The sequence below is a fragment of the Pseudomyrmex gracilis genome, unplaced genomic scaffold (assembly GCF_002006095.1).
Source record: "Pseudomyrmex gracilis isolate BER0280 unplaced genomic scaffold, ASM200609v1 scaffold_198, whole genome shotgun sequence".
NCBI classification, from domain to species: domain Eukaryota; kingdom Metazoa; phylum Arthropoda; class Insecta; order Hymenoptera; family Formicidae; genus Pseudomyrmex; species Pseudomyrmex gracilis.
This window is the reverse complement of record NW_018020782.1, coordinates 234,345-251,896: the sequence shown is the minus strand read 5'-3', so window position 1 is coordinate 251,896 and position 17,552 is coordinate 234,345. Positions and strand designations below refer to the sequence as shown.

The 17,552-nt window shown below is 39.0% G+C and overlaps 2 protein-coding genes across 2 annotated transcripts; one reads left to right on the top strand and one right to left on the bottom strand.

Moving 5' to 3' along the window:
* Window positions 1-1,349: 1,349 nt before the first annotated feature.
* Window positions 1,350-7,199, bottom strand: LOC109858335. Its single transcript, XM_020435469.1, has 5 exons — window positions 5,616-7,199; window positions 4,631-4,852; window positions 2,228-2,554; window positions 1,825-2,103; window positions 1,350-1,746 (listed from the first exon to the last, which is right to left on the bottom strand). Exons 1-5 carry the CDS (start codon window positions 5,630-5,632, stop codon window positions 1,554-1,556), a joined length of 1,038 nt encoding a protein of 345 aa, XP_020291058.1. The 5' UTR covers window positions 5,633-7,199; the 3' UTR covers window positions 1,350-1,553.
* Window positions 7,200-12,446: 5,247 nt separating this feature from the next.
* On the top strand, window positions 12,447-16,847 carry LOC109858352 (zinc finger protein 2-like). The gene is made up of 3 exons (XM_020435500.1): window positions 12,447-14,002; window positions 14,119-14,278; window positions 14,390-16,847. The coding sequence occupies exons 1-3, from the start codon at window positions 12,621-12,623 to the stop codon at window positions 15,032-15,034; spliced, it is 2,187 nt and encodes a 728-aa protein (XP_020291089.1). The 5' UTR covers window positions 12,447-12,620; the 3' UTR covers window positions 15,035-16,847.
* Window positions 16,848-17,552: the final 705 nt, after the last annotated feature.

Here is a 17,552-nt window from a genome sequence, read left to right as displayed (position 1 = left end):
GAAGCCGCGACTCACAGTTACAAGGTTTGCCAAGACAAAGTCAATCTCATAATGAATTTTTTAATCGCATTGCGAAAGTATTATATATATATATATATATATATATATATATATATATATATATATATATATATATGTCAACTTTATCAATAAAAAATAAAATAAAAACATTCGTAACTTTTTTCTTTTCAAGAGAAAGAAATATTCACGTAATAAATATATATATAATACAAAATTACACTTACACATATTTTTTGCTTTTGATTTTTATTTCTAATAATTAAATAGAGTCAATGTTTTGTATATTTTGTAAATACATATACAGTTGCATAATTTATATATCTACGATATTATATGTTTCGCAGTGATTTTGTTTTGCCTCTTATATTTTTACACTGTTTTTTTTTTTTTTTTAAAGAAGTGCTATCAAAAAGTCTCGAATATTCACAATCCGTTCTTATATTTAAAACAATAAGTCGTGAGTTTATCTCACGATGCTTTACGGGCTGTCTCATTGGCTACGGAGCATCTGAAGATGAACTTGAGACGATCTCAAATACAAGAGATTCGACTATGAATATCGGATCCAAGAAACAGAACTTCTCAAGGATCAATAATTTCTCTTTCTCTGCTCCTACGTTCTCTCTAATAACTAGTGATATTCCAAATTCAACGAACTTTTTATATCTACAATTGTATATAATGATCCTACAATGTTTTGTATTACGACAAACCCATGCTTTTTATCTATAAGGATTGCTTAAACCAAAAAAAAAACATACTTGAACAAGTTTCAATGCGCAAGCTCAAACAAATCACTTATAATATATTTGGGACATGCTGCAAAACCTTCTCTCTTTTTATATATCGCGTAATATATATAATATATATTATATATAATATATATATATATATAAATATTCTATGAAATAACGTTAGTTTTAATTGCAATATATATTACAAATCGTGTATTGAAACCTATGCCAGATAAAACAGTTAATTATTTTATCGCGTTTGAGTGGCGCGTTTCGTTGAAGCAAAGGCATTTCATGTGGACGTAATAATTTAGAAGAATCGTTCTCGTTATGCATTCTCATTTCCGATATATGTATAACACTCGCGATCTTCATCTATATATTGATAGATTGAATGTAACGCAACGATTCTCCACATTAAAAACGTTACGATATATTGTCAAAAATCATACCTTTGGCGTAGAATTTCTTGATTTAAAAATCGATATGCGGTTTTGCCCCCTTATCTCTTTGACGTGTATATATTTTAATTATTCGACAAAATATTATATCCCTGAGAACTGCTATTGACATCTCCGGAAGAAGAATATTCTATTTTTTTTTTTTTAATTTTTTAAATTTTTTTTATGTCGATCTCTGTATTGTTTGTAATTTATGCTACAATTCTAAGCAAATGTGTGAATAGATCGCAAAGTCGTTGCTTACGAAACAATCGTGAGAAACTAATCGACAAGTTACAGCTCACGAGTCTTGCAAGAACGTTGATTACGAGTTTTACGATTTTCGAATTGCAGCATTTTAATAAGAAACATTATCTCGCACGTAGGCCTGCTTTCGGTATTCGTGATGCTGACACTTGCCCCACCACGATCGTTTAACGCACACCTTTTGCGGCTTCAGAACAAAGCACTTGGATTGCAGCACGTTAAAGAAGATCTTGCCGATAAAATCGGCCGACGCAGTCCCGGCCATTTTCAAACACGTGCGAAATCTGTAAAACGCACAAAAGAAGAAAAAAAAACAATTTCTCCCTCCGGGCCACACGCGTAACTTCGCTGCGATTACTCACCGCTCGTCGCAAGCGCAATGCATCATGCTTGAAATCCTCCAATTGAACACACCGTAACGCGTCTCGAACGCCGGTATATAAAAGGGACAACCCGTGTCGTGTTTACGGCAACAGGCGTCGGCCACACCGAAGCCACCCAAATTGGTGTATTTCGTGGCGCGATCACCGCGGCCGCACCACTGCGTTCCCGGTATCATGAACAACTCTCTTCGAATTCGATTGCGGCCCCGATTTTGTCCTTTGTTGTTCGTTGACGCACTTGTGGATTCCGTGTATTTTCTATATTATCGAAAGAACATGTAATTTATTTATCTCGCAATTTTTTGCTCAACACGCGCTCGTAATGAGATTATTCTCGCGTTTGAGAACTTGCGTTTTTTTTTTTTGTTTTACACAATCGTACCTATGTCGATGATGAACCGCGACTCGGTTCCGTATTCGCATCCTCATGCGATCGCATTGGTGATGAAGCTCCGATGTCGACGATAACCAGGAGATGTCACGAGGTATTCTCGAAGCGTCCTTGCCGTCCGGACGGAATACCTCGATCGACACCTCGTCATCTTGTTGATAGCGATAGGCGCCGCGAGAATCGAGCGAGCACTCGCTGTCGTTCCATCGCGCGAGCTTCTCGTCGGTGCAGTCAGTCAAAGTTTCACCGACGTATATCAATTGCAGCTTTCTGCTTGACTTCCGAAGCCAGATCTGCCGCAGCGTCACGTCCGTGTCTCTGTTGAGAGGATAAAAAAACAAAACAAAAAAAAAACATTATCGCGATTAAAAACGTTGCGTTGGGTTCGAAGTTGCGTGCAACAAATATTTATAAAATATTTATAAAATATTTCACATAATAGTGAATAATATTTATCATTTATCAAATTCGTTTTCTACGCAAAATCATTTGTGTAGAAGTCACAATCAGGTTTTCTAAAAATATGAATTAAGAAAAATATGAATATTAATTACAACATAATTGATGACACACACACACACACACACACACACTTTAATAATGTCGATAAAAAAAACGTAAAACCTATTTACATAAAACTTTCTTCAATGTGAATTACATTAAAAAGCGGATGCGCAATTTTAATCGGCGCAAAATTCCACATGTATATTCTGGTCGTAAGACCGTACAAAAGAGAAAAAAACTGAAACTGATTGTTTTTAGAACGAATTATTCACGTATTAGTCGGAAAGGGAGGAAAGGTTTGAGGAGGAAAATAGGACATGCGCTTTCTTCACAACGGTAAAAGAGCTTTCCGTCCTGCGTTTAAGTGCAAAGTGACGCTTCGTGGTTGTGGTATTCCGCGGTATCCTCGTGAGAGCATCAGCAGATGAGTCCCATCTAGGAGGAGACTAAAACAGAAACAGGATGGCGATCTACCGTACATTCTATAGGTCCAGCGCGAAAGGGGCCAATCCGGTCCCCTGTACGTAAAGGTTCCACGACATTCGCCCGTCGCAGAACCTAATCCTTGCTTACTTAACTTGCCGCTTTTCGGCTTAAGAGCTTGGTTGGCTTTGCGGTTACTGTCAACGAATAAAACATGATAAATTGTATCCTTTTTCGCTCGCACACATTCCGATGAAATAACAATTACACTTATCGCATTTATTTTATATACATATACTCTACTTTTAGTAGCTTTGTTTTATTTTGCTTTTTAAGTAAGAAAATCCATTTCTTTGTCGTGAATAACATTTGTCTCGTCGTTTTTATGACAATTTTCAGAATTGAAAATTTCAAACCAAATTGTAGCGCCATTACTTGTTTTCGGTAACCCGCAAGTTACATTGTAACGAGTTCAACGGTTAGTTTTATTGATAATTTATTGATTTCCAAGTTGTTTGCGTACATATAAGTCATAATTGTCAAAAAAAAAAAAAAAAAAAACATTCTACATGAAATATCATTGCACGTACGCTAGCTGTGTGATACGGTTGGATGTCCTCTGGATAAATTTTGAGTAGATACACGTTTAAAAATATATTCATCGAACGCGGCGTGTAAAGGTGCTTTTTCTTTCACGTAAATCAGCGAAGAGGAGAAAAAGATAAAATGTGAAATTTATTTGTTTCGGTATCGGTTTTCCTTCCACAGAAGCATTAATAGAGTGTTACAATTGTATTGAAACTTGGTGCGGCTGACAAGGATTCACAGAGAGACTGCCGTTCCGCAGCTAGACTCTGTATCAGCGTTCTTCGGGACGACGGATGGGGCATTTGAAAGACCTGACCGACGCTAAATGTGTACACATAACAGTCAAGCTTCCATGTATATTGGCAATAGTGAAAGGCGGCATTGTTTTCGTGCTTGCCAACCGAGTTCCCGCTTCAATCATTCCGGACTACACACGGGGAGAGAAACGCGGGTGGAATAGGAAGAGAGATTTGCCTATATTCGAGAAAATGTTACCTCAGAAAAGAAGATGGTAAAGAGAGTTGCTAAACCCACTCCACAATGCGTCTTTGTTACAATGAAAACACTTGACCACTTGACTACGTTTCAAGAAGGGTGGCATTTTAAGAGAATACCGATGAGTTCGAATTTTTTTCAGTATTAAACTTCTACGTCTAAGATTGCTACAAATTGGGATTTGGCCAATCGGAACGGGAGATAGCCAATCTCGAATAAAGTTGTTCTGATCGGTCGAGCACCCTGATCTGATATGTGCCTTTACAGACACAATGCGTCGAAACAGTCGTTTTGCTCTTCAGCGCTTAATATTTACCCGAATTCGAAGCCTGAAACTACGTTTTTGGATTACGTTAAGATGTGTAAAAGCAATTTTATGCCCACCCCCAATTGACAGTGGTCTCTTTGGCGCAAGCTCCGGCCCACCGGATGATCCGTTCCAATCGCCCGTCGGAAATGATCCTGACGATCGAAATACTGGAAGACGTTCCGGTGAGTCGTTCGGACGAAACGTTCGATCGTGCAAAATATGTACCTTCTTGCAGTAAAACTCCGACAGACGGTTGTGTGAGGACCAACCCCAATACTAGCAACAGCATCGGGTACCTGTTTGAAAATATTATCATCGGATTGCGATAGTGTATCAAAAACATTTGAGGTGACACTTGCGTAGAGTCACAGACAAAGCAATCCTAATCTTAAACTTAAAATTACATAACAAAGAAAAATTTTTATTATCTTTTTTAAAGATCAAATAAGAAAAAAAGATCTCAAAAGTTTGTCCGTAAAGTTTGTACGCTTCGAAACTAAAAACCAAAATTCTAATTGTGAACCAACATATAGTATTTTGCACGCGCGCAAAATTATTTCAATTAATTAGAAAACACAATTAGCGTAAACTTCTTTAGTTCTTACTATTATGACAATTATATCTAATTCTTTTTCAAAAACATTATATAAATGCTCAATAAAATAATGTGATATATGTTGAGCGCGTATTGGTGGAAATATATAAATAGATACAAAAATGTGATGCTATTTGCTGATATAATATATATCTAATCGAATAAAAATAATGCAATATTTAATCGCAGAAAAACACGCTATCGCATACTTTAGTTTTGATAGCTATATTTTTCAAATATCTATATCCGTATTATTTAACAAGATTCTTCTCCTTACGTAACTGAATTTAATTGGTTTTACATTTCTGACATGTATATTTTTGTGTCTTATCTCTTATTTTCACTTATGTATATATAATATATGAATATTACAAAACTAATGAAAAATCAATGTCGTCTCGAAACAATTAGTATTCTGTGTTTTTCGAGTGACGCGAATTGAACGACGAAAAAACCCAACGTACCTCTTTAACACACTCATCTGTACCGTCCGAAATTCAAAGATACCAAATTCTCAAGTGCGAACAATTCAATTAATGCCATATGCCACACTCTCCACGTGTAATATTAAAATATCGATTTGAAAATTGTATTGCTTGCTCTTCCTTCACATGTCACACAGATCACGACAATTCGAAACACGCTCTATCGAAGAGCGAAATGACAAACAATCGCACTTGTGTCACCTCAAGATGTCACCAAATAATCTCGGAATTATTTATTAAGACGGTTTTATATTGCGATGCTCTCTGACTCTCATTTAAAAGATATTGTCTTTGATGAACATGTTCATATTTCACACATTTCTTTTTCTAACAAAAGTACTCGACGTATTTTTCGCACTTGAACCACCTTGAGCGCCACGCGACGTGACGGTCCGGCGGGTGTGAGTTCCGCGAAGCTAACCGCCAACCGGTCGTGCTAACAACTGGCGCTCTACGCTCGCGGGCTCTCCCTTAAATACCGCCGAGTACAGTTCGGGTGGTTTGGTTGTCCAGCAGTTCACCTATACCACACACCACCCGTTTTGTCACTTACGTTCTGTCGGTGTGTTCTCTCTCCTCTCTCCTTTCTCTCTCTCTTTCTCTTTTCTCCATCCTGCTTTTATTTCCGTGCACTTCTATATTCCACCCTGCTCTGACTTTCCCTTCTGAGAAAGTTCCCCGCCGTTCCCCTTGCTCCCCTGCTTCTTGTCGTACTCCTTCGGCATCATCGGCATCCACCACCGACGACGACGACGACGACGACGAGCCACCCGTCTGCCAAATCCAATCCCACCTACTCGTTCTGGGGATCTAATCTTCCGCATGGTCTTCTTCTTCTTCTTCTTCTTCTTTCTGTCTTACCGTGATTCGCTCCTTTCCTCTTCCCTCCCCCTTCACTCCTCATCCTCGCTGTTTTCTTCGCCACGTAAAGTCCGGCTATAGTCACCCGGATTTCTTTCAGCCTTCAAACGGCTGTGGTAAATTACCGGTGCTTTTGGTTCTGCCGATGCATCCATCACCGCGCGTCAGCGCGTATCCCACGGTCATCGATATTCGAGATCTTCGCCGCGCTCTCTTCCTCAACGGTTTGGCCATCCATGAATCGTGGACGCAAAAAATTACACGCTGCACATGTGACGTGTACTATGGAGATATCGGTCGCGACCTCGCGTAGACTCGTTGCGAAACACATAATATGAGTGTACACACGACATTTCTCTCTCTCTCTCTTATTTTTTTTCAAAAACTTTTCCTACAAAATTTCGCGATTTGATTTCCACCACGTAAAACCACGCGAGTGTGCGTGAAATAAGCTTTGCTTAAAAGCTAATTGTCAAACAAATTTTTGCGTTATTCCTCACTTTCTTCGCATCATCATCGTATGTAAAAACATCGCGAGTCGAATTGGTCGCGTCGATGTGAATCGCTCTCGACACTAATAAATTATACAAAACCGTGCGACAAAAGCGGTCGTCGTCATTGAACTGCGAGAGCTCTGAAACATCGTTCCGCGATTGGAACGCGGCCAAAGGTTGTTTTTTTTTCCTCTGAAAATCGCCGCGATGAACCTCCGTTTTCTGCATGTTACACGAGTGATTTTTCCGCGTGCGTGACTCAGTTTCGAAAGAGAGAAGAAAAACGCGAGAGATTACTCGAGGCGGGAGAGATATATAAAATCTAATTGAATTTTTAATACAAGAGAAAAAGAAAAACAATGCGCGCGACTGATCGCGAATCTGATTGGCGATATTTTACGCGCGCGTGAAGTCACCGCGTGACGGTCGAAACCGTCGGTCGTCTGAACAAGCGGCGGAGAAAAGACGGCGGTTTCCGCCTATTGTATTCCTCGCGGTTATGACTCGGCACCGACGGAGGACGACGAGGTGCAGGCGGTTTTACAACGTGGAGAAGGAGGCGCCATGAAAGAAAAGGACTACGTGGCGATGGTAGGTAGGTAAGAAGACGAGGAGGGTCCGGGTGAATGATGTAATTCTTGGCGTACGCGCGCGCGCGCGTGTGGATTGTTCGGTTTTCGAGGGTTTGCTGCTGCGAACGAGCCATTCGTCTTTATATGTATGCACACGATCCCGCGGCATTTGTGTGTGTGTGTGTGTGCGCTCGGCACTGGGCTCGGTCCGAGCTTGTCCTGGTGTCAAACGCTGGGGAGGGCTTTCTTCGACCCTTCCGTCGGACAGTATCGGCAGCGTTTGACCTCTTCCTTGTTAAACGTCGTCACGGATCTGGCGGTGATCCACGATTAAAAGGAAGTACACACAATATCTCTGGTTTGAAATGCTCCGTTTGCCAATCGAGCGAGTGATCTGCAAGTTTGTTTTAACTTTTAACCCACAAGAGCGACCTTTGTGACACAGATAATAAGATCGTTGATATTTTAAATTTGGAACGACTTTTTTGAGGCGACACAGTTTTATCAGTATCATTTATATATTCTTCTTTCAACTATGATATTTACGATATTTACCGATTTCTTCATACCTCTCGATAGCTATCCTCTAGATAAATTCTTCTGAGAACCAATAAGGAGAACCAATTTTGGGAGATATCTTCTAGATAAAATTATCGAAAACTTATCAAGAAGTGAAAAAATTGGCTGTTAATCTCGATTTTTCTTATCTCAGTATTTTTAAATTCTGACGCGATAACGGGAGCGCATTATTAGATCTATAAAAATTAATTAATTTTTTGTCGCTATAACAAAAATTGCATCGACCAGTAAGTTACGTAACAACTAATTTTGATTAAAAAACTTTATGTGCGTATTAGACACAACTTCAAACCGATCCGCATCTTTGCGAAGGAATCTCACAAGTAAGCAAGTCGAGATTGACCCTTTTTCAGACTCCGTTCTCGTCACAAGACACTTGAGTCATTCAAGCAGCGCCGCCGTTTTTCGCGACAAATTGCGGTGCAATAATTACATAATTCTCGCCACACAATTCTCTTGGCACTCGGCGCCCGGAGGGATCGTCGAAAGTAGTTAAAACTGCAAGTGGCCGAGGCGTTAGAAGGGACGCAACTGGTTTGCATGAAAATGTAACATGTGTGTTGTAAGTTGATGAATACCTACGGTTATAATATATTAATTTTTTTAAATTGTTGTTTTCTAAAAAATAAAAGGAAACGCGGGTCAAAAAACGTGTAACGAATACAAAAGAAGTAAGAAGAAAACTTTGAAATTCCGTAGGGTCGGTTAAGAAAGCAGAAGAGAGAAAAGATGCAGGATACAAACGAAGCTTCTTCAGCGGCGAGGAAACGCTGGGAATATCCGAAGAATGGAAAAGAAGAAGGAAAAGTCGACCGTCTTGCTTTATCAATTTATCCGCGTCTCTCTCCCTCCCGTCCTTTCATTTTGGCGATGAGACAATGGGGCAACAGTTGCAAGACGCGATAGCGCCGGATTAATTCTCGATCGATTTCGAAGCTACTCCATCTGTTCGTATTGTCCACAATCGACCTCGAGAGTCGTCTTCAGCTTTACGTATATGTTCGTCTGCGCGAGGTAGACCATCGTGGTGAACTGATAAGTTTGTATGTATTCGTACATGTAGCTGAGTACATCAGAGAGAAAGAGAAAGAGAAAGAGAGAGAAAAGAGCCTCTAAAAATTAAATTATTATTATCATAATCATCTGCGTGTGCTCTCTCGCCACTTCCGAAAGCATAAAAGTTACTTCACATTCGCCAGATCAAAGGAGCAAACGCTACAATCTCTCTCGAGAATAGAAAAAGCGGTCTCCGTACAGCGCGGCCCCAGGCGAATAGGATTTTCAAACGAACGGTATGCGCATGACTAAAATACTCATGGGAATGTAATTGTGATGTAATTTTAATTACGCCTATGTACAATTTATTCGAGCAGATGCGAAANAAAANAAAAAAAAAAAAAAAAAAAAAAAACGAGATACTTGGTTATATTTCGCGCGGGGAAAAAATTTATATGATTTTAAAATTATTTTTCTCTGTGAACCATCGTATGTTGCATCGAGCGATTCTCGCAAACAAATTTTACAATCCAGATGTAACAAAATTATCCGACGTAGATAGATAGTGCCCGTCATCGACGGTCCCATGGTAGTGGGAAGACGTAATTGATACGTACAAATCACCCTGCTGCTGACGCGAGGAGGACGAAGCCAGAGGGATGGGAATGTGCCCGAGAAGGGACGATCGACGAACGGTTGTTTGACGGCACCCTCCCCCCTTCCCTCACACTGATGCTCTACGTGAAGCTCTGGTATCGCATTCACGGTCCACTGCCTCAGGATTCGGGTCCCCGCGCATCTCTCTCTCTGCGCTCTTCCTTGTAAAAAGAGAGAATACAGAGGACACACAGCCCACCCCCTCGTCGGTGATCCGTAACCCCCTCTGATCGTCAGAATCGAAGGTATCGCACAACGAAACGTACTTAGCGAACCGCTACATAAATAACGCATCTGCCGACTGCACTTCGCCGCTATATACACTCTGCCTTTAAGCGGCTATGCATTTTTCGGTCCGCTGAAAATACACTGTTTTCGAGAATACAATGTTTTAAGAACTGTTCCTTCCCTCGCGCCGCATAAACAATGTGTAAGTATATTATTGTTAGAGAAATAATTGTTTAATAATTAGAGATTGCATAATTGAAGACTATATAAATTGTTTTAAAAATATTGCAAATTAAGTTTCAGTAAGGTTTCAAACACTAACATTTTTTCTTCCATTTTCGTGTTGTTTGTACACTCCTGTAATTGTTTAAACATTTACTGTGTAACGATGTGAAAATGATTTGCATTCTTTTTTTCAAGGATTTACCTTGTGAAACTGTTATATATAAAAAAAAAAAAAAAAAAAAAAANACGGAGGTGTGAGAGAAACATATGAATGAACGTATGAATGAACAAACGTGTGACGTATTTGCTGTGTGCACACGTAAATGTCAATCAAATGAGATATGCGAGAATGTGGTATGAAGAGAGACACAAACGTACCTATAAGATTCTCATTCGAACAGCACGCGTTGGCTTTTTGCCAGACAGTGATGCCGGGCCATTAACGAGCGGGCTTGCTTATCAGTTGCTGAGTTTGCGCTACCGCGTAGCGATGACCAAACCGTTCGATGAAACTGTTTCTGTCCCCGTATCACCTAGAGACCTCCATGTCTCATAATTCGCCACATACTGGCCGTAAATGATGATGAAAAACGATTCGGCGACGATTGATATCTATTCTCGATATATAATGCTCGTTCATCGATCTCGCGAATCCGATCTGTAATCCCACCAAATTCTAATAACGTTGTGTCGTCCAAAATAATATTTTGTATAAATTCTATTATTGAAAAAAAACTTATTTTACACACAAAAACCTCATTGAAAACAAGTTTTTATGTATCCACTTCGTGGATATGAGAAATGTTTTCAATAAATATTGTGAAATAATTTTGACGTTTGTGAATTTTCCTTTTCTCACGCGAATATTAAAAGTAAATAAAACCATTAATATCTGATGCAGTTTACGTCACATGTGATGATGAGGTATACACATGCAACGAACGTCTGTGTGCTCGTCACATTGCGAGGAGTCACGCCGGCCAGAAAGAAATGACGTGTACTTGCTATAAAATTTATATACATTTTCGTTCTTTGTACACACCTTGTGTATATTTTTCTGTACAGATATTCCGAATGTGTGTCAGATTCGAAGTCAGACCTCTCTATCTATTGGCGGGTCTGACTGTTCTCTCGTCAGAGAGAGAGAGAGAGAGAGAGAGAGTGAGATTCTCACACTTGCTCCCTCTCTATCGCATTATTGTCACTACTACTAACCACCGAGGCAAAGCACGTGTAATAATAATTTTATTGAAATACTCGCGTACTTCTGTATATGTTGATAGATAATAGTAATAAAACTTAAAAGATATTTTTAGATTGTTTTTTATCAAAGGGGATTTGTTTGAAGATGTGACAATTTGTACGGCACGCTGTCGAACGCGCTCACCGAGCGTATTCGAATATGGCGGAAAAAGTGCTGGCGAACGGCGAAGCCCGCGCTTCCTGTGAATAGCAACGAAAAGTGCTGCCATCACGGAAGCATTCGGCGACGCTATCGGCGGCGGATCCGCTCCCTCCAAAATCGCGCGTACATTGGCAACATTGTTTTTTGGTAGTTTACAAATAAAATGGCCGATATGTGAGGCTAGTTTGTATGGACAATAAAATATGCAATTATGTAAAATTAATGACCGTCGGTCGTGCGTGTGTCAAAATCAAAAAGCAGTTTGTGAGCGCAGAACGCGAAAAAAGTATACTGAATGTTGGTGATCGCGTGGGAGTGCCGCCAGAGGAAGGTGGAGGTTTGTCTGTAAGGATCCGCGGACGCCGCGGGCCCGACCGAAACGAGAAATCACTTATGGTCTCCAACACATAGAAAAACCGTCTAGCCGAACGGTGTTTTTTTTCTATTGGTGGCACAGTGGCGCGGCAACAATACGAAAGTTACTTCGGAGTCAGTTGAAGAACATTTTGAAAACAGAGAACGACTGATCTTCGCCGTCTGCTTCAATATTTCCGACTCGCTCGAATTGCTTGTCGGCCCTAGCCTAGCTTCGTCTTACCTCCCGGGGCCCCGCATCGTGATTCGTAATCGGCGAAGGCGCCTCGGGAGCACGTTGCACGCACTTGAAGAATTTTGCCAGATATTACCAACTTTACGCGGTACACCGTTTCTGTATAATAAGACAATAGGAATACCAAGTCCTAGTAGCAATATTATATTTTATAGATGGTTTTGACAGATATGATAGCTGCATCTTACATCCAAGGCTGAGATACTGGAGTGCAACGGGTACGTTTATTTGGAACCAATCAAAATATTTCCTACCGATCAGTTTGTTGTAGTGGGAAGGGCTGGCACGGAAAATGCGTTAACAGAGGAAACTGCCAGTAACGTGTCCAGCCAGGCTGACCCGACCACTACGACGAATATGTGTACTACACCTGGCAATGCTGGCACAGGATTTGGGTATGCTTGGACCTTTAGTGGGCCAGGAACAGAGACCCGTGAAAATACCCAGAACGAACTGGCCACAAATATCAGTTACGCAGTCAACAATAACCAGGATCAAGGGTCCAATCAGAAGATACAAGTTGACATTAAGCCTAAGGTTGCCACTACAGCTCATCGTCGTCCAATGTTTGGGATGAACGAAAGTTGTCAACAAACACCTACTACTCATCATGGCCATACCGGCGGAGCGCATAATCAAACCACCCATGGTACTCATGTTCGTACTAAGAAGCATCATGATGTATTTTCATTAACGTGTGACAAAGGGGGATGCAATTGCGATGCGGCACATCCTACACCTCCACCTTCTTTATTTCCTAACACTCTAGTTTTTACAACCGACAAACACGCAATGAGCAAGCACTTTATGACACCACTTGGACCGTTGCAGTTGACAGCAGAAGAGTGCAATGAGATTTTAATGAAGAGAGCGGCTGCTGCGTCAAATCAAGCAAATGCTACGAACAATGTAGCAACAAGTCAAACAGACAGTACCACTCATTTTGGTCATGTTTTGACTCATGTAAACACAACCCAAATTGAGACAAAAGTCAAACAGCAACAAGATATGGGAAGTCAAGTTCGTGTACCGAAAGAACGTCCATATTCCTGTTCGGAGTGTGGGAAGTCTTTTCTTCTCAAACATCATCTCACAACACACGCAAGAGTTCATACAGGAGAACGACCACATATCTGTATTCATTGTGGCAAGAGTTTTGCGCACAAACATTGTCTTCACACACATTTACTACTGCATAGCGCAGAAAGACCTTATCAATGTCGAGAATGTAAAAAATCCTTCACATTAAAACATCATCTTGTAACACATACTCGCGTGCATACGCGAGAACGACCATTTGTGTGTCAGGAATGCGGAAGAGCATTTCCTCTAAAACGTCATTTAGTGACACACAGTAAGTTTCACTCAGGAGAGAGACCTTACGTTTGCGAGGAGTGCGGCGAGTCGTTTTCCCAAAAGGATCATCTCACAATGCATTCACGCTTCCATGGTAGCTTGCATCCGTTTGTTTGCCATGATTGCGGTGCTACCTTCCAGAGAAAGTTCGAGCTAGTTAATCACGGCCGATTACACGGCAGAGTTCCACATTCGTGTACCGTATGTGGAAAAGAATTTCTGCAGAAAAGAACACTTTTAGCGCATATGCGTTTGCACACAGGTGAAACACCTTTTGCTTGCACCATATGTGGAGAGGCTTTTCCTCGGAAAGCAGATCTAGTAGCTCACTCCAAGATCCACAATAATAATGCAAATACTGACGAAAAGTCTCTCACATGCAGGTGAGATATTATAAGTAGCATATCTGAGATACATACATTCTAAAAGTGCGTATGTCTTATACTTAAAATTAAATAAATAAGCAAATTATTTATTTTACTTGTAATTTTGTTTTTAGGGAATGTGGGCTGGATTTCGCAAATAGAGAAGCTTTGAATTTGCATCAAAGGTTACATACCGGTGATCGGACACTTGTAACAGATCTTTGTGGGCTAGCAGCTGCCTTCCAGCAAACTCCAGCACATTTTCTCACTCCAAACACTCCAACAACTCATCAGGTAATGACTATGGTACTGTTTTTTTTTTATGTATACTTCAATACATCTTTTAATATATTAATATATACCATATAATTTCCATATAAATTGATAGAAATGAATTATTTGCAGATAAATGGGCCAATAGGAACGCCCGGCGTTAGTCATATGCACGGCGCGACGCAAACGTCGCCGCCGGTAGGTACAGGACCAAAACCGAAACCACACATTTGTCCTGATTGCGGTCGCGGCTTCGCACAAAAGCATGGTCTGTCGCAGCATCAGCGACGCCATACAGACGGCAGCTGTCATATAAGATCGCACGTATGTGACAAATGCGGCAAGGCTTTCTTCCAGAAGAATCATTTATTACTACATCAACGTCAACATATGGATCCGCCACCAAGTATACTCAGACAACAGCAGAGGCAAGCTGCTCAAGCTGCTGCGCAACAAGCACAACAGCAGCAGCAGCAGCAGCAACAAGCGCAACAGCAGCAGCAACAGGTTCAGCAGCAGCAGCAAGTACAGCAGCAACCGCAACAGCAGCAGCAGCAACCGCAACAGCAACAACAAACATGCGTCGATACGAAAACAATTCAACTGCAGGCAATACAGCAGCAGGTTCAACAACAGGTCCAGCAACAGGTGCAACAGCAGCAGCAGCAGCAGCAGCAGCAACAACAACAACAGCAGCAGCAGCAGCAACAACAAACGCAACAACAACAAACATGTTCTGTGGACACTAAAGCAATACAGTTGAATGTCACCATGTGAGACGGTATAAAGACGAGGGACTGGAAAGTCCTTGAAACAATAGCACTCGCAAATGCGCACCCAGCTGCCACCCTCTACACGCACTTCTCATGTACTAACAATACACGTTAAATATATATACTTATATCTAGATTCAAGTACGAAATAATCGATTTTATTACCAGAGTATATATAAGAGTATAAAAAGTATACAGTCTATATTCTAATTAACATAAGGCTTGTAACAAGAAAATAGAAATAACCATATATATTAGTGTTTTACATAATATACACTTTATAAATATACAAATATAAAAAAAAAATATATATTATACTCTAGATATATGTAAAATGAGACTAAAAAAATTAGTTGCCTTAACGAGAAGGAGAATTTTAATGAATATATTATACTATCGTGTGGTGATCATCATGTCATTTACGTTTTATTTAGTAGGACATCACTCTTTATAAGAAAATATATATTAAATAAACCAAGATAAAAAAAAAAAAAGTAAGTTCATCGTGTATCGATGCTTTGTTGTCCTTCTCACTATATATTTGTGCAATGGTAATTGAGAGGAGGTGATCGAACGTGTGTATGAACTGCGAACGAATACCAGAAAAGAAAGAGAGGGAGATTCCATAAAGAAAAAAACAAACCAAGTTTCGGAAGAGGGTGGCAGGCATTGCGCATTTTTAAAATGTATGAAGCATTTTTTTTTCTTTTTAATGTAGATCTATACGGGATACAAGCATTTTAGCCTCGCGCGATTTATATTTTTACGTTTAAACATCACGAGTAAATTTAACAACTCGTACAATTTTAGAGATACGTAAGAGTCCCCGGTTTTATATAAGATCCAAATATCTATATATATATTATATATATATACATATAAATGGATGTAAATGTTTTTAATGAGGAACTATTGCGATACGGTGACATACAATGTACACATCATATAAACAAAGGAACTATATATATATATAAGCTAATTATGTATATATATGTAATAACAAAAAAAAATACATATATATGTGATTAGTTTAAATATATTGAACACACAACGTGAAATATATGTTTCCGAAGAGAAGCATCGTGAAAAAATTACAAAAAGTTAAAATGATCTTATACAAAAAAGATTTGTAAACGTTTCTTTTACAGAGGTTTAGAATTGCAAAAGCTTTTTTACCGGCTTGAATTATTATCTCTGATCTTCATTAAAACATTTTCTCCACGAATAAAAAAAAAAAAAAAAAAAAACATAATGCGCGTCACGTCTCGTGCAGCTACGTGAAAAATTGCTTAGCGGGCTTTTCTAGAAAGTGCAAATTTTAATTTTTTGTCAGCAAAGAATGTATTAACTGATAGAATAGCTAGAAAATCGGAAAGAACACGAAATAAAGGTTTCCTACATAGTTTTAATATCTATCTCTTTTCTGAAAGCAAAGAACATCGCTTGTCACACCGGCAATCTTACGTTACACATGTTCACACGTACAACGTAAAACAAATTTCAGTAATTTGCAAAAAGATGCAGATTTTTTTTCCGTATTTAGGTTTTTGTTGATTTCTTTTTCGGTGGCAACACAAAAATTTTGAACAAGTGACATTTTACCTATACATCTTTGTTTTCAGTTAATGCATAATCGATTTTGTTGCTTCTCTCACTTTTTTGTCTCTTTTTCGGTTTATAATTTGACGTTTGCAGAGTATTAACTGTGTGCTATATTACATATGTAAGTACATATCGTGGGAATTGTACGATATCCGCTGTTTTCAAAACAGCGTCAATGTTTACATTGTATTAGATTAATCCGCGAGATTCGTAAGTTTTTGTTTTATTAGCGTAAGATATTATTATTATTATTATTATTATATCACGTGCAGGTACTTTATATATTATTAATATAATTATATTTTATTAATCTAATATATTTGAAATTATACAAGCCATTTCTTATCGCGTTGTTTTTGTAAAAAAAAAAAAAAGAAAAAAAATTATGACGCAATATATAATTTTTATTGAAATCTTGATATTCAGCTGAGAGTGTGGAAAGAGAATTATGATCACACTTTCGAAATTTCATCATACATCAGAACTTGTTTTAAAATTGGAAAATATTAACAACAACACTGTTTTGTATAAAAATTATATGTACCAAGATTTAGATTCACTCTGTGTGTGCGAAAGACATATTACTGCATTACGTTTATGACTTATATTTTTACATTACGTTTATGTTTTTTTTGTACATTTGCTCTTATATTATAAATTGTTTTGGTACGGTTTTTTTTTTTAAGTAATTTGAAAGCAAACAAAAAGTTTCTCCGTAGAAAACAATCCAATTCTTTTATACATGTAATATCAGAGCAATTTGAAATCTGAGACCGCATGACATGGAGGAACAAAACATCCTCCTTCTCTCAATAATAGATAAGAAAAAATCGGAAAGACATAAGAAACGGAGTATTATTTATCACATCCTAATTTTCCAAGACATATATCTATATAGTAAAATGAGAAAAGCACACAAA